General features: G+C 48.7%; 1 protein-coding gene across 1 annotated transcript in view; it reads right to left on the reverse strand.

The window, feature by feature from the left end:
- SDCCAG8 (SHH signaling and ciliogenesis regulator SDCCAG8) overlaps positions 1-25,087 on the reverse strand; it is a 1,376,087-nt gene that overhangs the window by 1,186,101 nt on the left and 164,899 nt on the right. Inside the window, exon 6 of the mRNA XM_086925289.1 lies at positions 8,905-9,060. Within this exon, the coding sequence (XP_086781415.1) occupies positions 8,905-9,060 (156 nt within the window). The remainder of the gene's footprint in view (positions 1-8,904; positions 9,061-25,087) is intronic.

The raw sequence follows: 25,087 nt of genomic DNA on the forward strand, positions 1-25,087 counted from the left end.
AGGCAGGAAGAAACAGATTCATGCCATTTCTGGGTATGAGGTACGTTAATCAGATTAGTGGAAGGAGAGCAAGCATAGGCACTGTCTGGTTTGGTTGGCAGAGAGTGGTGGTGGAACAGATAGTTAACAGAGGTAAAAAAATGTAACTGACTGCTGGTGAAAATGCTCAAGGAACTAATTTTAGAATGCCTTAGGTTCAATATAGTACTGAGAGAGAAGGGGTCCCAGTGAAAGATTGCTAATTACCACAAATTATGAAAGAATAGTAGTACACTGAATGAATATACACTGTTTTATTCACAATGTAGATATAACCAGGATATAGTATCCAACAATAATCATTTCAAAAAGGTTGTGTAGTGCCCCAGGGAACAAGGGAGAAGTGATACGGTGAGGATAGTGCAGGTAGGGGTTGGTGACAATAAAATCAGGCAGTAATCTGGACACATTTATAAGTCAGTTGAAATGTACAGACGACCATTAATGTTCGAGTTCGAAAAATCTTTATTTCGATCACATGATCATAAAAGATATACACAGAATATTTCATTTTAAAATTTGAAAACGCATTAAACAACATTGGTGATCGAAGTTAATAGAGGTATGTCGGGAATTCAGATCTGACCTGAATCGCCAAGTCTCTTAATGCAGCGATTTCGGGCATACCACATTGAAGTTAAGAATTTAGATAGTGCAAATACGGCATTTGGGGCTAAGTCTGTCTTTAAAACTCTGTAAGCGGGTAAAAAAGTTCTGAATCCCATGTTTTTAAGCAAAGGAACGAGCCAGTATTTCTTGCTCCTCTCATAGGCACGGCAGAAAAAGACCACATGTACATCATTCTCCTTTGTGTGGGCACATGCGGGACAAGTTTCTGTGGGGGAGCGACAAGACCATGTTGCTGTGAAAGATGCCAGGGGGAGAGTCCCATATCTCCATTGCAGGAATAATTTCCTAGTTAGTACCGGAGTCATGGCATCTAGGACACTTTCCAATTGGTAGGAGTCTTTAATTTTTATGAACTGGTTGGTCAGTGATCCGTCACGGGTGCCTTCAACAGCTCGGGAGAGCATTAGATCGTAGTAGGCTCTCGATAGCACCTTTCTAGGGGTCCTGTTACTTGTATTTGCTGGATCCAACCATAGTTCAGGAAGTCCAATTGCCTCAGAAGTTCTCTTAATGTAGTTTAGCCAAGGTGTTCTTGTGGCATTGGGCAGCTGTAGGAATTCCTGTAGCTCAGCTCTGTAAGTTGAGAGGTCTGGGCTGCTCCATAGGCGTCGCCAGAATGCTAAAGGTTTAAGCCCCAGCTCATCCGTTATGGGCCGGAGGCCCATATCCAGCCTGAGAGGAAGAATTGGAGTACTCAACGGGAGAGCAGCAATCTGCCTCAGAAATGTATTCTCAGTAGTCAATAGCTTTGGTGCTGGAGTATGACCCCACAGCTCGCCCCCATATGTGACACCCCCCGGGCCTGTGCCTTATAGATTTGGATGACAGGGGTAAGTGGCCGGTAGGATGATTTATTTGCTAATCTCATAGTACCACCCGCCAACTGGGCCAGTTGGATGTTTGCTTTTGACTGGTGTGCCGACCATGTTAGGTTTTCATTGAGGGTGATCCCCAGGTATTCGATTGTGTGGACCTGTTCCAGTTGCACTGTACCTAGCAGGGGCGGTGGGCGGTTAAGGGGCTTGGGGTTGAGAATCATGTATTTGGTTTTCTGAGGGTTGATTTTGAGTCCCCTTTCTGTGCAGAACTCCAGAAAACCGTCCAGAACTCGTTGTATGCCCATCGGGGATTTAGACAGCAGCAGGGTGTCATCTGCAAACATAATTGCGGGCACCCTGCTGCCAGTCAGTTTTGGGGCATCAGTGTTGGGAATCCTGGTTAGGTGAGCGATTACCCCGTTCACAAAGAGGCAGAACAGGGTCGGTGCAAGCATGCAGCCCTGTCTTACCCCTCTGCGAACGGGGAACCTTCCGGTTAAATTGCCACCTCTGCCGCACCTAACGCGCGCGTAGTTGTTATGATGTAATCTCATCAGGATTGCCAAGATGTCTCCCGGGACGTTCATCTCCTCCATGACCTGCCACAATTTTGCTCTTGGGACCAAGTCGAAGGCGGCACGCAAGTCCACGAAAACTGTGTACAAGGTGCCGCCCTCGATCAATGCTGTCCTCCAATATAATAGGTTCAGCCTGAAAATTTGGTCGATTGTGGACACCCCTCGCCTAAATCCCGCCTGGTAAGGAGTCAAGATGTCCGTCTCCTCCAACCAGTTCTGTAACCGGTCCAAGATCAGTCTTCCAAAAATCTTTTGGGATACATCAATAAGACTGATCGGGCGATAATTGGCTGGCAGCAGAGGGGATCCCTTTTTAAAGATAGGAACCACCTCTGCTCCCAGCCAAGTATCCGGAACCTTCATCCCCCCTAGAACAGCATTATATATCAGCATGAGGTAGGGGGCCCATATCCCTGGTTCCTGCTTAAATAGGTCGCCGGGTACCCCGTCAAGACCTGGGGCTTTCCCTGTTGACAACCCAGCTATAGCCACCCTCACCTCTTTTCTGTGAAAGGGTCTCATTCAGAGTCAGGCACTATCATATTATATGATGAATTCAGAGCCCCTTCCTCCATTGAATACAATGACTGGAAGTGGTTCTGCCATATACTAGGAGCTATGTTGGGCTCGATTGCCGAGGATAAATCCTCCGTTCCATTGGACACTGCGCCAGAATTTGCTAGAATCTCTGATGGCAAGTGACCTTGAGAGTTCCTCCCAGTATTGTTGGTCCCACTCAGCCCTGACGTTCGCCAGGAGCTTCCTATAAGCCCTTCTCCTGGATTGAATTTCTTCCCTGCCTTTGCACGCCTTTATTGCAAGTAACATTTTAGTTTTGGAGTCCCTGCATGTGGCATTATACCATGTTCTCTTGGTTGTTAGACCGGTTTTGCCCCCTCCTTTTGAAAACAGGTCCAACTCCAAGGTATTAATTAAGTCTACATGAATCTGCCCCAACTTTTCTCTGTTTTCCCCTTCTCCTATTTTTACCCCAATGGAGAATGCCCTCTCTAAAAGCGGGGTAATTCTGGCGTACAATTTTGGTAGCTTATCGCCACTTGTGGCCAGTTTCTCCCACCTTACTCTTCTCCGATTATTTTCCAGGAGCAGGCCTGACTTATCATTGTTAAGACCGCTGGCTATGTCCTCGTTGCCTGGTAGGACATAATCGAGTTCCAGGGATTTGTGGTCACTATCCCATCTCTCAGTAACCTTAAAGTCAATGATTTGCGACCACAGTGGTAATTTAACGAGAATATAGTCAAGTCTCGATTGACTGCCAGATTTATTATAGGTGCATTTGCTAGGCATGTCTGATTTACAGCGCCCATTGCAGGCCCTTAGACCTTGGTTTAAAGTAAGGGCGGTTATCTGCAGGGCGAGGGGAGTCCAAGCTCTAGGTGGGGGCGCCACCGTAACCGGGACTAGCCATCGTGAATCTTCCTCAAAGGAGGGTCCATCGCGAAGGCCTGGTAATGGCTCGTAATGTGAATTTAAATCACCTCCCACCACGTAGTGAAGTTCCCCTGGGATATCATCTAGGAAAGCCGAGAGTTCCTCTATAGTGTTGGATTCTCGTGACGTGGGTACCGGTCTCAAATACACATTTACTACCACCAATTCGGGGAGTTTGGGCACTCTAAGAGGACAGCTAATATATCGTCAGAGTTTGTCGTCATACTACTGGCATGGCAGCCCAGATCTGATGCTACCCAAGTTGCCAGTCCTCCAGATGGTCTGCCCCGTCCCCCCCACTTAGCTGGTTTGGAGAATACTGCATATCCCTGAAATGTGAGTTCTTCTCGAGCCCAGGTCTCTTGGAAAAGGCATACACTTTTTAAATTAATAAAGGAAACCCACTCCAGACAATCGATTTTGTTGGCCAACCCAGCAACATTCCATGAGATCAAGGTCATGGATTGTGGTTTGATAGGAGGTGGCCCTATATCGGGGGCATTAGAACCATTAGTCTGATGGGTGTCCATCGGGAGGGGGGACAATTGCTCCTGGGCCGACCCTATATTGGTATTAATCTCAGGTATGTCCACTGGGGAAGGCTCTAGGACTTGATGAGGTGTTAGTTCACTATGTGCCCCTGTAACTTGCGTTTGTTCCAGGGGTATGCTATTCCCAATCCGATGGAATGGGAAGTACTCTCTTCCCTGTGACACAGATTGTCAATCAACCATTTCGAGACTACTATATCTGTTGTAAGTTGGAAAGTGGGCTGGATAGTGCATTCTGTGAGGCCCCGGGACTCCTCTCATGCTTCCCCCCCCTCCGCCCCTCCTCCTGATGTTGGACTCCCATCCTACCTCCTCCCCATATGGTAAGAAGTGATCAAGAACTCTGCCCCTCAGGTGATATGGATCCCTTCTCTCCCTGCGGCAGCTCTCCCAGTCATCCATCAATTCCTGGTGTTGCCCCCATCTCTGATCCTCTGAATTATATAAATTCGAAGGATAGAAAAACGAGAGAGGGAGGGCTTGGATGTTACTACCTTGGTCGTCAGAAGGCCAAGTGCAGATGTAGGGGGCTGTGTTTGGGTCTCTAAAAGTAACCAAGACACAGTCTCCTCTAATTGATTTTCTGGAGTATCCCACCCAGGGAGCCCGCCTAACCATAATAATGTCACTAGTTGTGCCTTGTGGGAGCGGTCTATATATGGACAGCCAGCTAATGACCTTATTTTTAAGGGAAGGGATTGATTCTGTTACCGTGGGTTTTAATTCAGGGACCCCCCCACAGTATAGGGGGACGCCTCTGGTGGCAAATTCACAGGTTTAGATTTACGGGGAATGTTGTGTTTTTTCCCCGAGAGTGTTAATTCGCTCTGTGTAGCAGTCGGGATTATAGCAGAGTCTTTAGATGGGGGAATAATAATGGGAGTTGGGATCGAAGCCTGCTGGGTCTTTGGAGGGGCGATATTTGTGTTGGGGATGGCCAGGGATTGAGGGATCTTATTTTGGTTCGATTTGGGTTGTGGGTCTTGAGTAGCAGTAATCAAGCCCTTTTTCTTTAGGGTTGTAATGGGCTCGCTTCCCTTTTTAGACTTTGGATCTGTGCCCCCTTTAGCTCCTTTCAATTCGAGTTTCATGGAATCGGCTAAATGGACTGCAGATTTTTCAATGTTAACCAACCTAGCTTCGATCTTAATCAAGCGGGCTTCAAGGGGACTCAATAGGGACCTGAAAAGTGTGCCTATATCCGCCAGTGTGATGTCATCACTAGAATTTTCCACTAAAATGTTGTTTAAATCGGCTGGTATAGCCATGTGGATGGGGGCTAAAGGTGAGATTGTTATACTGGGCTTATCCGAGTTGGTATCAATGATGCTTCCTTTGGCACCATTTCCCCTCGGTGGATTAGATTTTGGGGCTTTTGTCTTGCTGCCATCCTTGTTTTGCCCCCCCTTCCTCTTTTTTTGAATTGCACCTTCCCTAGCTCCCCTTGTTAGATCGGAGCTAATCTCTTTGTCATTAACTATAACTATATTGGGTTCAAGGGTCGGGAGCGGGGTTCCAGGTGGTATTTGGGGTGTTTGGGCTTTGGGCAGGGCCATTAGACTCATATCTTCAAGGTCGCTGAGGGCCTCAATTGTGAAATCTGGGTTAGTGGTTGATTCGCTAGGTGGCTGATTTGCCCCCATATCCCTCAGTGCGTAGTTTGTGGGTTCTAGCCTCCCATCCGGGGTTCTAGCTTGGGACATTGGCCCCATCGAAGATCTCCTAGCCCAGTCTATTTCCTGGGAAATTCGTCTCTCCAGAACTTCTATTTCCTCAATCAAAAGTGATCCAGCTTTAACAAAATAGTTGTCGATGGTACCTTTAGCGGCTTCAGCCGCGGCCAAGGAAGATTTGCTCCTAGTTTCTCTGGTACACATTGCTCCGTTCTTTGAATGAGATAAACGGGCAGGGGGGGGAGGGCCCGGCCCGGTCTCTGCCGTCCTCAAACGGCCCGCTCTTTGCCCGCTCTTTGCCCGCTCTTTGCCCGCTCTTTGCCCGGTCTTTGCCCGGTCTTTGCCCGGTCTTTGCCCGGTCTTTGCCCGGTCTTCGCCCGGTCTTCGCCCGGTCTTCGCCCCGTGCTGCGTCTCGCGCGCGTCCCGCGGTCCGCGAGAAGGGGCGGGGTTAAGTAGAGAGTGTGGGGGGCGGGAAGAGACACCAGCTGTGCTGTGGTCATCAAAGCGCTAGGAGTGGTGGGTCTTGCAGTCCCGTCCCGGTCCCCGCAGGCAGTAGTCTCTGCTCCGGTGCTCCAATGTCCTGTGTATCTGAACTCCTCCGGCAGGCAGGGAAGAAAAACGGAAAGGCAGTGGCAGTAAACGGCTATGCAAACGGCACCCGTGGAGCGGGGGCCGGAAGCCGCTTTTAGCCTGCGGGCGTGCTGGGGGCGGGAAGAGACACCAGCTGCGCTGTGGTCATCAAAGTGCTAGGAGTGCTGGGTCTCGCAGTCCCGTCCCGGTCCCCGCAGGCAGTAGTCTCTGCTCCGGTGCTCCAATGTCCTGTGTGTCAGAACTCCTCCGGCAGGCAGGGAAGAAAAACGGAAAGGCAGTGGCAGTAAACGGCTATGCAAACGGCACCCCATTAATGTAAATATATCACTTAATCAAACACATGCCCCACGTAGTACATAAATGTCACAATTTCGGATGGGGGGCTGGTAGGTGGAGGACAGTTGTCGACGTTTCGACCCTCAGATAGTGCAGGAATTAGTGGAGCCCAGATTACTGCCTGATTTTTTTGTCACCAACCCCTACCTGCACTATCCTCACCTTATCACTTCTCCCTTGTTCCCTGGGGCACTACACAACCTTTTTGAAATGATTATTGTTGGATACTATATCCTGGTTATATCTTCATTGTGAATAAAACAGTGTAGATTCATTCAGTGTACTACTATTCTTTCATCATGTGTGGTAATTAGCAATCTTTCACTGGGACCCCTTCTCTCTCAGTACTACTATGACCCAGGTCCCAGTGACTTTCTGGGTAAACCCCCTATTGATACCTTAGGTTCAATATAGGTTGCTCCATGTTCTTTTTTAAGGATGCAAAACTAAATGATCGAGGTTCAAAACCTGGTTTAGACTTTCACCTAAAGCAGATTCAGGTACAGACTATACAGTTTTGTGAACTTCAGTTGAACATCTTATTGCTGCGGTGGCTCACAAAAGAAATACATGGTGATTATGACGTGGTAATAAAAGGTACAAGAAATGGCTGTCCAAGAATGTGGTAAAGACTATTTAAGATGGGTACGTAAAATCATAGGCACCTATCAGTGTGGCACTGTTTAGTTTATGTAAATCTTGTTGCTGGCTTTTAGCCTCCAAATCGATGTGCACAAACTTTAAAAAATCAAAACATTCAGTCAATTTTATGACACCCAATTTATTATATTATTTCTTTATCCTGTTTATAATGGTCATTTTTCTATATACATCACTAGCTTTCATTTTATTAGCATTTTATTTATCTTGCCCTCCTTCACTGTCTAAGGTAGCATGACATGGCAAGAACAGTCGTCCATTTTGCCCAAGGTTGTCATGCATGATTGAACTTTGCAACCATTTTGTCCAGCTCCTCACCCATCTAATGAGCAGCAACTACACAGGTTTGATCCTAACGGGGCACTGTGCCATTGCACATCATGAGGCCATCTGATTTCATAGTGGATGATTATCTCAGTTTCTTTTGATTCCCCTGCATCACCAGCACTGTGCAATACCAGACCGTTTCTATTTGGAGTGAAAATATATAAGCCAGTGTTATGAATTGGCTAGGAAAGATATACTGGAACACATACATGCTCAAATCAACAGAAATAAGAGCAGCCACCATGCCTTTACTATTTCAGGATGTGCCTATCCAGTCAATGTGACAGGCACCAGGGGCCTTCCTACACTGCTTTGTGCAGCATCTTCGTCGCGATGAGCATAGCAGAGTGCAATTCTAATGTGAACGTCTGTTCTCTAAGCTTCTTGATATTGGGATTCCCAAAATTCACTTACTTTTCAGTGGTACTTTGGGAGTGGTTCATAGAGGGAATCTTTGGGAGCAAATAACCATTGGATGAACAGGTTAATTAACTTTGGTATGATTCTGTCAGATGGCGTTGAAGATGGCATTTTGCTTCAGGTATTTTTCAGTAGCTATTCCCTCAGTGTCCTTAGCCTTCTTTAGACAATGACCGTGGCTAATTTGTAAAAAAACAATAATTGCCGGGGCTCACGTCAGGAGGCAGCCTGCGCCCGCCCATTACTCCTGTTAGTGACCCTAAAACAGAACCAACTGCTGACCATGAAAGTGGGGAGAGGATGTGGCGTAATGACCAAAGCTGCTGACTTGGGAGCTGGGGAACCAGGTTCAAGTCACGGCGTCAGCAAGTCTCTGCAAATCATGTAATCTCCCTGTGCCTAACATAAATGAACGTGAATTTGGCCTAAACTGGTGCTGATGAAAAGAGCCGGGGTTGATGATTAAGTGCCGATGCTGAGCACCAGAAACCACCTGCTCAAATTAAGCACCGGACACTGAAAATCAGGGTGGAAGAGAGGTCACCAGCTTCAATGGCTCCATATATACAGGATTTAACAACAGGTTCACAGACATTTCATATCACCAACTGGGGCCAGTAAAGGGATACTGCCACAAAGTATTCAAAATCCCACCTGGCACCAGGGAATAAGAGTTCATTGAATGAAAGGCATTCTAGGAGCGAATATCAACTAGAAGCAGAGCTACACACACATGCATTAAATATCACTAGTCGCAACCAGGATGAAATAAGCTTTCCTCAACTTGCCGTATCATTTTTTTCATGACTACTATTAGAATACCAACCAGTTCAAGCTGCCATTTGTGTCGCTCAGAGGCTTCTGCTGCTTCAGATGAGGCTCTGACCTGCTGTCTGGGATTGCTGAATGGTGGTTGTCTGCCATCTTCTTGATGTCCATGTGATTGATTCCTTCCATGAACAGGGACCTCATTAGTGCGCCCCTGAAAAACAACAACACTAATTGGTTCTATCGAGAATTTAAATGACATTTTCCTGTATGAAACATAAAAATAGAAGTGCAATAAATTCACTTACATGAGGGAAAGAGAAAGATGGAGACAGAGATAAATAGAATGGCATGTGGAAAATGAAAAAAGAGGGGCAGAAGGAAAGAAGGTGCTGAGAGTATAAAGAGGAGAAACTAATAACACAGAATATCATGGCTTCCCCTAGACAGTCAAAAGCCTGAAGGCTTCAATCATTAGACTGAAAACAGACTACGGCTACAAATTGTGCAAGCTCTCTATCGGGAAAGAACTGGAACTGAAGGATGATACAGATTACCTTAAATTAACAAGTAAAAAGAAAACAATGTCGACTGGTGTAAGCGAGTGTACATTATAGCATGGTTGTGTGCTCAGTTGTCTCCTATGACAAGTATTCGAATATCCTTGACCGTGTTCAACACAATCCTCTGATCACAGACCTGTACATAAAATATTAGCACTTTAGAGTAAACCTATAAAGTTGCCCCTGTACATCTAGTCCGTTTCACCGATTACTAATGAGTAGCATCAGTAAGACCAAGTCCTACCACTTGAAACTAGTCCCTGGTAGCGGTTGAAACTAAAGCTGGGTACAACCAGTTCTGTGCTTGTGTGTGATACATGTGTGCGTAATAAATGTCTGTGGGCCCTGCAGAGCACACCACAAACCCTCTTCACGTTCCTTTTCAAAATTCAGCAGCATGCGAGCTGAGATGAGCTACAGGTAGAGAAGCAAGAACTTGGGCACTTGTGTTGGGGATTGGAACTGTGAAAGGCTGGTGGGAGTTCCGTATTGTGATGAAAAACATCTTGGGTGTAATCCAATGTCACAAAAACAATGATTGTTCTCGAAAACCAATGCTGCATTGAAAAAATAGAATGTGAAGCACTACTGAAAGAAATGGGAATTCAATAGCCTTAATTAAGTTATTATGCACTCAACTGTGTCTTGACAAAAGTTATGAACAAAATAAAAAAACTGTTAACATTTTTTTTTTTTAACAATAGTCCCTGGATCGGATAATAAAAATAGAAAAACATCAGCAGAATGGAAAGGCATGGAAAAAATGGCTGGAGGGTTGGTTATTGGTATTAAATATCAACAGAAGTCCACACACTGATCTTTCCAATGGCACGGCTCTGGTCTGTACATAGCTCATAGGAAGACATTTCTACAATGAGATTGTGTGTAGAAGGAGAGTAGCTCTTTTTTTGGTCGCACTCACAAAATAATACAATTTTCCTGTGATGACTACAACACGAGTTAGGTGATCCCTAATAAAAGGCAGGACATCATTACAAGTTGTGAAAATAATTATCTTTTCTACAGCCCATGACAGAACCTCAGACTCTTGTTTTAAAACTGAGACCTTCTGAAGTTCTACCTAGCAACAGTTTTGTCAACCATATTAAATTGGCTGGGGCTCTCCAATCTTTTCTGTGATAAAAACTACTTATGTTTGATAAAAATCTTCCTGAACTACTTTTATTATTAGTGTTGTAATAGTGACCACATCCGACAAGATTATGTTAGTGCTAACGAGGTTCAAGACTATCAGGAGTGATCCCTTCAATGTATCAGCAAGGTTACCAGCAGTAATAAAAAAAAGCCTTTATCAAATTGTCAGGCTTGTTATGTTATGTTATGTTAATGTGACTTATTGAGCGCACGAATATCTGGAGTTGTCTTGGCGCTAAAAACTAAAGAAAGACCAAAAGATCAGGATCCTAGTTTTGGAATAGCCATGTTTGAAGACCCTTTCTAAATGAGGCTAGTGAACTCGCAGATCTGATATGCATTGAAAGCGTATTCCATAGTTTGGCCGTACCGTAACAAACACTCCCCGACTCCCCCCAAAATTACCAAAGATCACAATTTCGGTTTTCTTTGAATTAAGTTTAAGACAATGCTTGCCCATCCAACTATTAATTTCCAACATACAATTTTGAAATTGCAATGCAGGGGAGGCTTGATCTTTATACGCAGCTACCGCAATCTGTGTGTCGTCGGCATACGATGTTACACTGAAGCCAAAATGCTGGATCTAGGGGACCAGTTCAGACATATAGATGTTAAAAAGGGATGGGCTAAGGGACGAACCCTGTGGAACCCCACAAGGTAGAACATAAGGGGTCGATTTAAAATGATCCACTGTCACTGTTTGTCTTCTTTCTGTCAGAAAAGACGATGGCAGGGACAATGCCAAACCCTTAACCCCTAATTTTTACAAACGCATTTGCAGGAAATTATGGTCAACAGTATCAAAAGCTGCTGACAGATCTAGGAGGATCATGTCAGCGGCACCACCTCTAGCCATCACTGTCCTAATCTCCTCTGTGGCCTTGATCAAGGCAGTCTCAGTATTATGTTCGAGAAGAAAGCAGAATTGGGAGGAATCAAGTAAATGATTTTCTTCGACAAATGTAGCTGTTTATTGATTTTCTCCACTATCCTAGCTGGAAAGGGCAGCCTGGTGATAGGACGGTAATTACTTGGGTTTGACGCGTCCAGGTTCGTTTTTTTATCAATGGAAGGATCGAAGCATCCTTAAATAAAGCAGGGAAAATTCCAGAGGTGAACATGGTATTAAAAATTTCCGTGACAATAGGACTCACCTCCTTAGCTATATCTCCCTAGCTATATCTCCCAGTACTGTGGGGTGACAGGGGTCCCAGATTTAATTTCCTTAATAAGTTTTTCCAATGACTCACTCGATAGCTGGGAGAAGCCCTGAAGAATATTTTTTCCAGGATCCATGTTAGGGATTTCCTCGGCTTGCTCGTGAGTGAGGGTGGCCTCAAAAGATTTACATTTATCATTGACTTTATTCCTAAAGGTGCTAGCAATATCATCACAGAAGTGTTGATTGCTTTCTGTTGCCTTTTTATTAGGCAGGGAGATGAGCTTCTCTACTACCCCAATCAATTCCTTAGTCGAATTCTTAGCTCTCTCAATCTACCTGGTAAACAAGCATTTACAATGCAATAGGTCTCGGGTTAATTAAGTTTGAGCTACTGGCATTGCTAAATATTGCAACACCAACTGCAACGAAAGTCTATAAGTCGTAGGCCAAAAAAATGTGTATTTATTTTTGTAGCAATGGTGGCATGCTGCGCTTTAGATGAATATGTTTAAAAGTAAAGTGCGCCATACTGCGATTGCTACAATAGTTAATTGTGGATGCTTTGACAAATGATGTGTGCACTGATGTGTGTGTGCCTGTAGAAATTGTGCACTGATGGCTGGTGGTGTGTGTGCCTGGTGGAAGTGGGCACTGCCGGCTGGTGTTTGTGTGCCTGGTGAAAGCGTGCACTGACGGCTGGTGGTGTGTGTGCCTGGTGAAAGCGTGCACTGACGTCTGGTGGTGTGTGTGTGTGTCTGGTGAAAGCGTGCACTGACGTCTGGTGGTGTGTGCCTGGTGGAAGCGTGCACTGACGTCTGGTGGTGTTTGTGCCCGGTGAAAGCGTGCATTGACGGCTGGTGGTGTTTGTGCCTGGTGAAAGCGTGCACTGACAACTGCTGGTGTGTATGTCTGGTGAAAGCGTGCAGTGACGGATAGTGGTGTGTGCCTGGTGAAAGTGTGCACTGATGGCTGGAGGAGTGTGCCTCCTGAAAACGTGCACCGCCTACAGCACCACTTAACACCCAACGCCTGCATCAGCACTCAATCCCCACCGCGTACAGCACCGCTCAACTTCCAACGCCTACAGCACCGCTCAACCCCCACTGCGAACAGCACCGCTCAACCCGCAACGCCTACATCACCACTCAACCCGCAATGCCTACATCACCACTCAACCAGCAATGCCTACATCACCACTCAACCCGCAATGCCTACATCACCACTCAACCCGCAATGCCTACATCACCACTCAACCCGCAATGTCTACATCACCACTCAATCCCCACCGCGTACAGCACCACTCAACCCGCGTACAGCACCACTCAACCCGCAACACCTACAGCACCACTAACCATGGGCGGAAAATCCGTTTCGCTCGCGGATTTTGCGGATTTTCGGTAAATTCGCAATCCGCGAGATTCGCGAATCTCCCGCAAAATCCGCAAATCCGCGAGCAGCGGATTTTGCTCGCACTGTTCGCACTGTTCGCGTGAGTTCGCGCCCCGCGAATAAGTGCAAAATTGCAGAAATACGATCTTAGCAAAACTGAAAGTAACTACTTACCAGGTTCAAAAGTTCAGGCTCATCATTAGTAGCCATTTCCTGTAGTGCTTCCTGAGGGGCCCCTCCAGAGTTCAGTTGCCAGTTGAAACTATTATGTGACCCTGCTCTGAACCTCAGAATAGTTACACATATGCCACAAAGGTCCTGAATTACAGCTAAGGGAGACAAGCAGGAGCCAGGCTGGAAGTTCAAATCCATTAATCAGCCCCTAATGCATTATTGTCAGTTGGGGCAGGGCAGGTGTTGTAACTAATTTTGCAACAATGAAAGCACTTAGCAAGTGCAAAAGATCACTAATCAGGAAGCACTAAGGAAGCAGGTGCCAGCTAAAAAAATATTCTGTGACACATTAATCAGCCCCAAATTAATTCAGGTCACTTGAGGCAGGAAAGGTGTGCTTGCGTTGCCACAATAATGTACACTGACTGGACAACCAGAGGGTGCTGTGATGAAACAGAGGGTGGCATGGGTGGGCCAGAGGGTGGCATGAGTAGTCAGAGAGTGGCAGTGGTGACAGAGAGTGGCAGTGATGAAGAAGAGTGTCCCAAGCAGGCTGGACACGTAGAAACAACAAGTTCGCGAAACTTGCGACCCGACAGGTAAGTTCGCAATTTGCGACATTGTAAAAAACCCTCGCGAACTGGCAGAAACCCGCGCAAACACAAAAAAAAAAAATCCGCAAATTCGCGAGAATTCGCGGATTTTGCGGATTGCGAGTTCGCAAATCCGCAAAATTCGCGAACGCGAGATTCGCAAAATTCGCCCATGCTTAAGCACCACTCAATCACCCCTGCGTACAGCACCACTCAACACACAACACCTACAGCACTACTCAACCCGCAACGCCTACAGCACCACTCAACTCGCAACGCCTACATCACCACTCAATCCCGACCGCGTACAGCACCACTCAACCCGCAATGCCTACATCATCACTCAACCCGCAACGCCTACAGCATCACTCAACCTGCAACGCCTATAGCACCACTCAGTCACCCACCGAATATAGCACCACTCAATCCCCACTGCGTACAGCACCACTCAACCCGCAACGCCTACATCAACACTCAACCCGCAACGCCTACAGCACCACTCAACCCGCAACGCCTACAGCACCACTCAACCCGCAACGCCTACAGCACCACTCAACCCGCAACGCCTACAGCACCACTCAACCCGCAACGCCTACAGCACCACTCAACCCGCAACGCCTACAGCACCACTCAATCCCCACCGCGTACAGCATCACTAAACCCGCAATGCCTACATCACCACTCAACCCGCAACGCCTACATCACCACTCAACCCGCAACGCCTACATCACCACTCAACCCGCAACGCCTACATCACCACTCAATCCCTACCGCGTACAGCACCACTCAATCCCCACCACGTACAGCACCACTCAACCGGCAACGCCTACATCACCACTCAACCCGCAACACCTACAGCACCACTCAACCCGCAACGCCTACAGCCTCCACTCAACCTGCAACGCCTACAGCCTCCACTCAACCTGCAACGCCTACAGCCTCCACTCAACCCGCAACGCCTACAGCCTCCACTCAACCCGCAACGCCTACAGCCTCCACTCAACCCGCAACGCCTACAGCCTCCACTCAACCCGCAACACCTACAGCACCACTCAACCCACAACTCCTACAGCACCACTCAATCCACAACTCCTACAGCACCACTCAATCCCCACCACATACAGCACCATTCAATCCCCACCGCGTACAGCACCACTCAACCGGCAACGCCTACATCACCACTCAACCCGCAACGCCTACAGCACCACTCAACCCGCAACGCCTACAGCCTCCACTCAACCTGCAACGCCTACAGCCTCCACTCAACCCGCAACGCCTACAGCCTCCACTCAACCCGCAACGCCTACAGCCTCCACTCAACCCGCAACGCCTACAGCCTCCACTCAACCCGCAACACCTACAGCACCACTCAACCCACAACTCCTACAGCACCACTCAATCCACAACTCCTACAGCACCACTCAATCCCCACCACATACAGCACCATTCAATCCCCAACTCGTACAGCACCACCTCAACTCGCAACGCCTACATCACCACTCAGTCCCCCACCGAATACAGCACCACTCAATCCCCACCGCGTACAGCACCGCTTAACCCGCAACACCTACAGCACCACTCAATCTCCACCGCGTACAGCACCACTCAACCCGCAACGCCTACATTTTATTATTGTATTAGTTTATTATAGTGACATTTTTACATATGTCAATACTGTCTGGGCAAACATTACACATCATTAGTACCAGTTTAACAACCAAAATACATTAAAAAGCAACTGAAAGATGGCCAGTAAACCTTTGAGAAGGATCTTCCAATGCGGGTAAACACATAACAACACATTTTAAGTAACTTTTGATCCATTTGCGCTAGAAACCAATTTATTTTTTGTTAAAATATGCAGAAAATGCACCAGATAATAGATTATGAAGGAACTGTGGCGAATCCTTAACTATGTGAAAAATCTGCAGCCAAAGAACCACAATTCCAGTGCCCCTGCCTATAGTGAAGTTAGCCAAAGGTTGACCTATTGATTTATACTGTAATAGACAAAAGAAAACGTCAAAGACGCAACAGCAAATCAGTGGATGATGAGGGATGGCTGATAGACCCTATAAGGAAGTACACGGAATATATAATTTTAGTAACATCAAAAGGTCCTGGTTAATAACAAAACAAAAAACAAAAATAACATCCTGCGACTCTTAACTGAACCCTGTTGCATGCTGGTGAGATTTTCTTTCATCTGTATACAAAGTCCATATGTTTACATGTTCAATTCCTTGCTCAACAGCAGTTTTGTGTTTTAGTGGGCAAGCTATTTTCACTGCAGTAAAATGTAAATGAGCCCTGAAATTTTAACTACCCCCGAACTTCATCTGCCCACTGAATACCAAGTTCACAACGTTAATGTGCTTTTAATAAGAAGTCTCCACTTGCAGTTTTACAATGAAAATTATATTAATTGTGGCATGACCTGTTTCGTTTCCAGATTAATGCAAACTAATAAACAGGTCAATCCGGAAACAGGCCCAGGATTCCACTGGGAGCACTCGAATGTTTCATGGTAAAACTTCATGCGAGAAAATAGAATAAAGACGGATTCATTGCAGATCTGTCGGCGCCAGGCCTTCCCAGGCAAAACAAGAGGCGGGCAGCGCGATTCACACAAAAACACAGCCACGGTCGAATTGGCCAGCACATTTTCTGACTTGGACTAAAATATATTAGAACACTCGCCAAAACAGGTGCCAATCCAGTCGGAATTTGTGAAACCATTTAATTATTTACCTTTCATTGGTCCTTTTGCCTTGATTTTAATTCAAAATGCTTTACTGAGGCAGTAAATAAAGTTACAAAAACAACTTTCCAGGCTTCCCCCTTCATTTCTCTATACTTTGTGACGTTTACCTTGTGCCTGAACACGCCGTTCTCAACATATGTTAATGGGTACATCTATGCTTGGTTAATCAGATATAAGTTGTATGGTCTACTGGTCGACCCCAACAACTCAGAAACGATAAACGCATAAGGATTGGGGAACAGGAAACACACACATGATCACGACACAACAAACAGAAATGGGTCTCTAAAGACAGGCACTGCAAACACACAAGAAAACCGGCCTGCGAGCAAACACCATTACCCAGAAAAAGCAAACACAAATGGACTCAAGCACACAAAGCACAGTTAAACTCAAGCACAGCAAAGACGAAGGGTCCAACGCACACACGCACATATCACACACTCACTCAGAAACACGGGAAAGGACACAAATTAACCCAGGCATGGAAAATGTAAACGCATAGGAACGGTAAATAGACACAGGCTCTAAGAACATCAAAAAACATGGTCCGGCACAGCAGGTAAATAGACACAGGCTCCAAGAACATCAAAAACATGGTCCGGCACAGCAACGCCGAGGGACATGGGCAAAGAAAACATGCAGGGACATGTATAAACAAGTATGCTGCCTTCAGTGAAGCCGGCCAGGAAGAAAGCAGTCATCGGCGTGCGGCGGAGACGCTGGCGCTGTGAGCGTGCGCGCGACCAAATCCGCGCGTGGCCAGCTCTTGTCGCTCCTCTCCCATTCAGAATGCTGGGCGCGTGCCCAGCTCTCGTCTCGTTTGCCGGCTGAAACGATTACAATAGTTCTCTGCCGAGAACGCGCTTCGCGCGTCTCTAGGCCGAGACCTAAAAAGGGCCCTTTTTCAGTGATCAGCATGGTTTTATATTTAACCAATGCAGACTTATAATGGCTTTTTTCTAGTTTATCATATTGTGCTCTTCGGCGCCTTTCTAATCTGCTGCATTTTTGTATTTCCTGTTGCAGGGCCCCTGTAAATCTGGGAGCGGAGGGTAGTTTGCAATCACCTGAAATTTTACAGATAGGTAACATAACCTTTAAAGCTTCATTTAGCCAGTCTGTATATTCCATGGCTGCCAGATCTATATTTGCAATTAATGTAGGCCGAGACATATCCAGCTTGATCTGTAGCATGGCCTCATGAATTTTGTTCCAGGCTTTGTAAGCAGTTTGGTGTGCTCTAACAGCGACTACCCCTGGTGCTTTTGGGACGGTATAATCAAATAAAATTATAGAATGATCTGTCCAGGTGAGAGGACAGATATCTTTCACTGTCAGGTTCGATACAGAGGTGAAAATGCCGGGGGGGCGAGGCTAGCAAGCCACAATGGCGGTCGGCTGCCACTAGAGCTCCGGGTCTGCTTGGGGGCCTGATCCTGCCTCAGGGACCCTGCACGAGCCCCGATTGTGAGGAAAGACAGGAGGCCGAGTCTGCAACCTGTGGGGATCCTGCGGTCCGCGAGAGAGGTGACCGCGATCCCGAAATCGGCCGTGGAGGAAGCCCAGGCCTGCAACAGCGTCGGCAGGACAGAAGCCGGGAGCTGGAGTGGACTCTGGGCCCAGGGCGGCCGGGATACACAAAACCGGAAGTGCCCGTACAGCGGTCCCCTGGAAGGCGGGGAGTATTTCCCCGTACCGGAGGCCCACCAGAGGACGTCCATCGGTTGCTGGAGGGGCCGGGACCCAGCCTGGGGCCCCGACGTGTGCACTGAGCCTGTCCCAGACTGCGAGACCCCAGGGACGGTGAAGGACCTGGACGCTCCTCAATGACTACATGGAGGTAGGCGGCGGCAAGGAGGACTGGGTGCAGGGCCGTCGGCGGAACAGGCCCCCCCACATCACCCCCCCCCGAGAAAACACGACATACACAGCACGCAGCTGGAAACAGATCCTCTTCCCAGCGGGGACCGGGGGGGGGGGGGCGGCGGGGGGTAAATCGGCGCCATTTCTCCCTTCCCCCCCTCCCACCTATGCGGGGGCCTGTGGACCCAGCCATAGAGACTAAGCCGAAGTGTCTTGGACGGCTTTGCCTTTGGTTTGGGGGGGAGGGCCCCATGCCAACAGAGTGAGGGAGACTACCACGAGCCTGGCAGCACGGTGACCCACTGACGGTGAAGGCGAGTGAGGGGAGCGCTTGCCAGATTGTAGAAGTGGGATCCTGAGGCACATACTCCGCAGCCCCGACAGCACACGCACCAAGAGGCTGGAACCTCACGGGGCTGCCCGGCGGGGATGAACGTGGAGGAGAAAGGACGGATTGAGCCCGCACACAGCAGAGACACTGCAGAGCGGGTCGGGGTCCTGGTACATTTCCCCCCCAGTTGGGCCGGACTGCGGTGCCCCCTCCTGGCCCCGGCTGGCCCGGCATTGTGAGCAGCTCCAACGGCGTTGGCCACGCGACGGTGATAGTAAAGGTGCCCTACAGGCGAAACTGGGATCCCCCACCCGGGCTGGACATCCACCCACCCTGCTGCGAACTGACTTGCCAAATAGAAGTCCACCATGGTGCGTAAGGGGGTGAAGGGGTCGGAGGGGCTGGGAGATCCTGCGACCACACACACGGCAGGGAATGCTGGAGAAGGACGGATTCCGCCTGGCACCTCTGCACCGGACTGCTCTGGGGGACAACAACAGACAAACTGGACTTAATACTGCAGGAAATAAGGGAATCTAGGTCGGCAATGGAACAGCAGATGGGGGCCCTCACTGCAAATTTATCACTGCTGAAAGCGGACCATGGCAAACTGGCAGACAAGGTTAAAGACCAGGGACTCGCTATTGCTGACCTTACACCGACGGTGTCCGACCACTCCGTCTCTATCCAACAATTGCAGCAGCAGGTCTCCTCCCTCATAGATTGTGTGGAGGACGCTGAAGGCCGTAATTGCTGCAACAACATACGCGTCAAAGGCCTTCCGGAGCGATGCGAGGGAGACCATGCCGCGGACTTCATGGAGCAGTGGTTCAGGGATCACGTTGCCAAGGAGGGGTTATCCCCGTACTTTTGTGTCGAGCGTGCACATCGGATCTTGACCGGGAGGCCCAGACCGGGCCGCCCACCTCGCCCCCTGATAGTCAGGATACTTAACTACCGAGACAGGGGCAGCTTATTACAGAAGGCTAGAGAGAACTCCCCCATCCAATATGAGAACCACAGAATATCCTTATACCCGGATTACACCAACGTGGTCCAAAAATAGCGCTCCTCCTATGTGGCAGTGAAGAAAAGGCTACAAAAGGCCAAGCTGAAATACGCGCTGCTCTTCCCTGCCCGACTGAAGATTGTCCATGGCAGAAAAACACACTTTTTTGAGAGCCCTGTGGACGTGGAAGAATGGCTAGAGGTAATAGATGGGAGCCAAGACGTCACTCTAGAATCTACGGCCGGTGGATAGCGAGGAGGCTCGGAACATGAAGAGGGAGGATAGCCGAGGCCGGAGGAAAGAACGGGACGATGCAGCCCGTCGCGGGAGCAACATAAGGAAGATCAGCTAGGAGCATTGGCGATGGTGGGCACATTCCGAGAGGACTCCGGAAAGATCGCAACGGACTCGGATGACAGCACAGTCCACTCCGACTCGGATCACAGTGTGGTCCTGTTCCCTACTGTTACGCCCAGAGCAGCGGATGACATGCTGGACAACTGAGGGTGCGGATGGCCCCGCTCAGAGCAGACTGGCTGGACTACACCAACTGATATCCTTTGTATTGTATATATTGTTTGATGCTCCACCTACCCTCTCCTGCTAGAGAGAATTGATGGATGGCTGGAAAGTGTGACTTCTGCCTGCTTATATGATGGGTGGGAGTTGCTCTCCCTTGTTCGGGCAGGGAGCGCCATACTCAGGTGAATTTAGACCCAGGTGGGTTAATTGATGTATACCGAGGTACGGCCTGTAGAAAAAGACTACTTGTACGATCCTAAAATAGTGCCCCCAAGGCGGTATGCCGTTGAGCCCGTGGCACCCGGGAGCGACCGATCAGATGACCGAAATAGTGCTTAGCCACCCCCCCCATTGGCGTAGGCACTGGAGCTAGGACCTCTTTGTTCTCTGTTATCATGTTGGGCTCAGCAAGGTTGTATTGTTGCTCCAAGTTTGTTCAGTTCTTGAAGGGGAGTTCAGGGTATGTAGTCTCCTGGTCGCTAGGCATGGGGAACTGTGCTACTGATATGCTGATTCTCTCACTCACACTCACTCATACATGATCATGGCTAATGTCATAGGGACGTATCGTTTTACAACGTGGAATATGCGCAGGCTGGGGGCATTACAGAATTGACATCCACTCCTTCTTGCTTAGACACTACGCCCAGATAGCGTTCCTCCAAGAATCCCACCTTATAGCATCGGAGGCTCAGAAGCTACGGAAAAAGTGTAGAGGAACCATTTACTCCACGACTTACTCTGCATTCTCCAGGGGGGCGACCATCTGGATTAGACATGGGACGCCATTCGAAGAAATAGAGAAGAAGGTGAACGATCAAGGGAGGTATGTCCTAGTGAAGGGCACCTTAGATGGTGAATTGATAGTGCTGGGCTGTATCTATGCCCCAAATTTCGATCAAGATACGTTTTTACATGCTGTGGGTCTGGCGCTTGCGGATTGGACAGGCATCCCTGGGTTCTGGGTGGGGACTGAAATGTGGTACTGGACCTGGGTCTGGATAGATCACACCCTCCCCTCCAAATAGCCGGAGCTTCCCGTTTGCCTGAGGAGTTCACGATATGGGCGGAAGGCTGGGGGCTGGCAGATGCGTGGCGGGTATTGAACCCTGACCATAAGGAATACTCCTACTATTCCCACATACACAACCTACATACTAGAATTGACCGGTTTATGTGTTCACGATCACTGGTGTCTACGGTGGCAAACCCAGAGTACCTGGCCAAGACCTTCTCAGATCACAGACCCATTACGCTCAGCCTCCTTTGGGGTAGAGTGCCGATCCCAGTGCCTACCTGGAGGCTCAACCCTCTCCTCCTGGAGGATGGCCCCTTTCGAGCAACACTGACAGACACTCTGAATAAGTATTTTCTAAAAGACTGGGACACTGCTTCCTCGAATTTAGTGGTGTGGGACGCCATGAAAGTGGTAGTGAGGGGAGCGGCAATAGGTCAACTGGTGGGAGCGAGACAGGAAGTCCACAAAAAAACTGTGTGAGGTGGAAGACCGTTTAAAGAGACTTGAGAGGGAGGCGAGTGTGGACCCGGAGAAAAAGGGGGAGTTGCAGGCAGGTAACATTGAACACACAGAAGCACTGGAAACACTGAGGAACATTGATCACAAAGAATACCTACGCCGTCAACACACCGAGGCTGACAGATCGGGCACCCTATTGGCCCGCCTGATACGTGACCAACCTGACCCCCCGGTGATAACACGGATAATTGATAGAGCGGGTAACCTGGTCCGCTCATAATCCGAGATTAATAGAGCGTTCTACGACCACTTGAGAGCACTTTATGCTCCCTTGGATCGTGAGGACCCGGAAAGAGTGTCTGAGTTTTTACAGGACCTTCCCTTCCCGATGTTGTCTGATGATGTGCGAAAGGAACTGGAGGGGCCAATCACGCAGCAGGAAATACGTGTGGCCATCAGGTCTCTCAACTGCAACAAGACACCGGGCTTAGACAGGCTTCCGGTGGAGTTTTATTCGGTATATACGGATACCCTAGTACCGGTCCTGGAAAAGATATACAGGACCGCGTCCGAGGAGTGATGCTTACCTACGTCGACGATGCAGGCTCTGGTCACGTCGATACCCAAGCCTGGTAGGGATGCGGAGGATATGGGAAACTACAGGCCTTTGTCTATGCTCTCCACATAGTATAAGATTCTCAGCAAAATAATAACCTTACGCATACAGTCTCACCTTCCTACCCTGGTGCATCGAGACCAATGCAGGTTTCTACCGGAAGGGAGTACGTCTTTGAACACGCGGCGGCTGCATGCAATCATGACAACTACGCCACGAGATTACCCCCGGGCGGGCTGCGTAGCTCTGGACCTAAAACAGGCGTTCGACTCCCTGTCATGGATATTTATGTTTGCTGCCCTGGAACGGTTCAGCTTTCCGGACCCCTTACTACAGTGGATCAGACTATTATACACGGATCCCTCAGCCAGGGTGCGAACGGGTAGACAGGTGTCGGATAGTTACCCGGTGTATAGGGGCACCAGACAAGGCTGCCCCCTTTCCCCGCTCCTATTCGTACTTGCCCTGGAGCCCCTGGCCATAGCTCTTCGAGCTCATGGAAATGTAATGTAATGTAATGTATTTGAGCTTATATAGCGCACAGCTACCCACAAAGGGTTTCCCGGCGCTTGCTTAGGGAACCCGTCCTGGTATTCCCCTGTGAGATAACCCCGGCAGGGTATCCACAAGGTGAAAGCCAGGCATCCCGCCGCGAGGGGCCGTTGTGGAGATTAAGCAAACTATTGCCCAGAGTCGCAGAGTGTGAACCCGTGAGTTGAGGAGGCACCGGAGCGAGAATTATCGAGTCCGTGGAATTTTTGAGCCCAAGACCCGCCGAGGCGGGGAATTGAACCCTGGTCCAGGGCCGATCTCAGCTTCCTGGAAATCAGATGGGCATCCCAGAGGCGTACATAATTTAACATCTATGTACGCTGATGATATTTTATTACATCTCAAAGACCTATAGGTAGATCACACGGTACTTTATGAAATATTTAGCCGATTGGAAGAGTTATCCGGCTTGGCTATCAACCCTGTAAAATCGAACGGCTTCTATTTTCGGGAAGCGCAACACCCTGCCTCCATAAGCTTTGGAAGGTACCGCATACCAGTGGCCCAGACCACGTTTAAGTACACAGGAATACAGGTATACAGAACACCGGAGGATACATTAGATGGTAACCTTAAGGGAACTATAGCACGCCTCAGGAACAGTGTGGGATCTCTTGCCCCGGTCTGTTTTGGGAAGAGTCGCAATTGCTAAGATGGTCATGCTCCCCCGTTTATCATATTATTTCGTAAACCTGCCCTTGATAGTCCCCCAACAGATATTTAATACGCTCAACACCATCTTGATTAACCTTATATGGGGCGCCGGTCGACGACGTATTAGTCTCCGGAAACTGCAATTGGGGACCAGATCGGGAGGCTTGGGTGTCCCTGACTTTTGAGGGTACTACTACGCCAGTCAACTCCAGTGGCTTTCCTATTGGGTGGCTGGTAGGAATCTCTACGAGATTGACTTCACACCGGAGCGACTGGCGCGAGGAGAGTTACACTCCCTGCTGTTGCCAAAAAGCAGGACTTCCGCGGACAGTCACCCGCTCCTTCACATGGCCTTGATATGCTGGAGAAGAGCACTGGCATACACCTCATCGACAAAGCCATATGCGGCGAACAATCCCTTACTGGATATTCCGACACTGCAAGGCAGGACCATAGGGCAGGTACTACACCCCTGGGTAGAGAATGGAATAGAGGAGGTGGGCGCATTCTTTGGGGACGGGACCCTACTGGACCATGAGTCCTTTCAACAGATCACAGGCGCCCTCCCCCCAGATTGTATTTATTGCATGCTGCAATATCTCATTACATCCGGAACACTTGGGCGCCACAGCGACTCCAGCCCACACAACACGAGTTGGTCCACTTATTATACTATATGGGGGAAGAGGGACACTTGGTACGATGGTTATATACTGGGATCAGGGAACACGCAGCCATTCCACTCACCACACTTAGAGATACTTGGGCTCAGGCTACAGATGCAGCACTGACAGATAAGACCTGGCAGATTATCATTGAGCATCCCAGGCGAGTGTCACGAAATGTTAAATTCAGATTCATACAAATAATGGTGCTGCATAGGGCGTATCTAACCCCAAAAAGACTGCATAAGATGTTCCGGGACTCCTCACACACATGCCCACGTTGCGGGGAAGATGAGGCCGGATTCCTCCACATGCTCTGGGCCTGTGCACGCCTGCGGGCATACTGGACAGAGATATGTCAGGTATTGGGGACCGTTACCCAGATGCCGGTACCTGTGGAAGCTCTATACTGCTTAGTGGGGTTTCGTAAAAGGCCTAAACAGCTGAAGGCCAAGTTGAAATTCTTAGACCTGGCCCTCTTATTAGCGGTCAGGGCATTGACAATTAGATGGAAATCCCCCAGGACACCCCAAACGTCCGTGTGGCAGACGGACCTTGTGAAATGGGGCCGAGCGGAGTGGTCAGCGGAAGTATCCCATAGCACAGGACTGGGAGGTAATGTTGATGGAGTTGGAGGGGATAGACCTTATACCGTCACAAGGAGATAGGGTGTGGTGCCTACGCGGTGAATCGAGCAGGAGGGACAAGTTAATATGACACCCGGGGCAGCGTACAGGACACGGGTA

The sequence above is a fragment of the Lissotriton vulgaris genome, chromosome 6 (genome assembly GCF_964263255.1).
Source record: "Lissotriton vulgaris chromosome 6, aLisVul1.2, whole genome shotgun sequence".
Lineage (NCBI taxonomy): Eukaryota > Metazoa > Chordata > Amphibia > Caudata > Salamandridae > Lissotriton > Lissotriton vulgaris.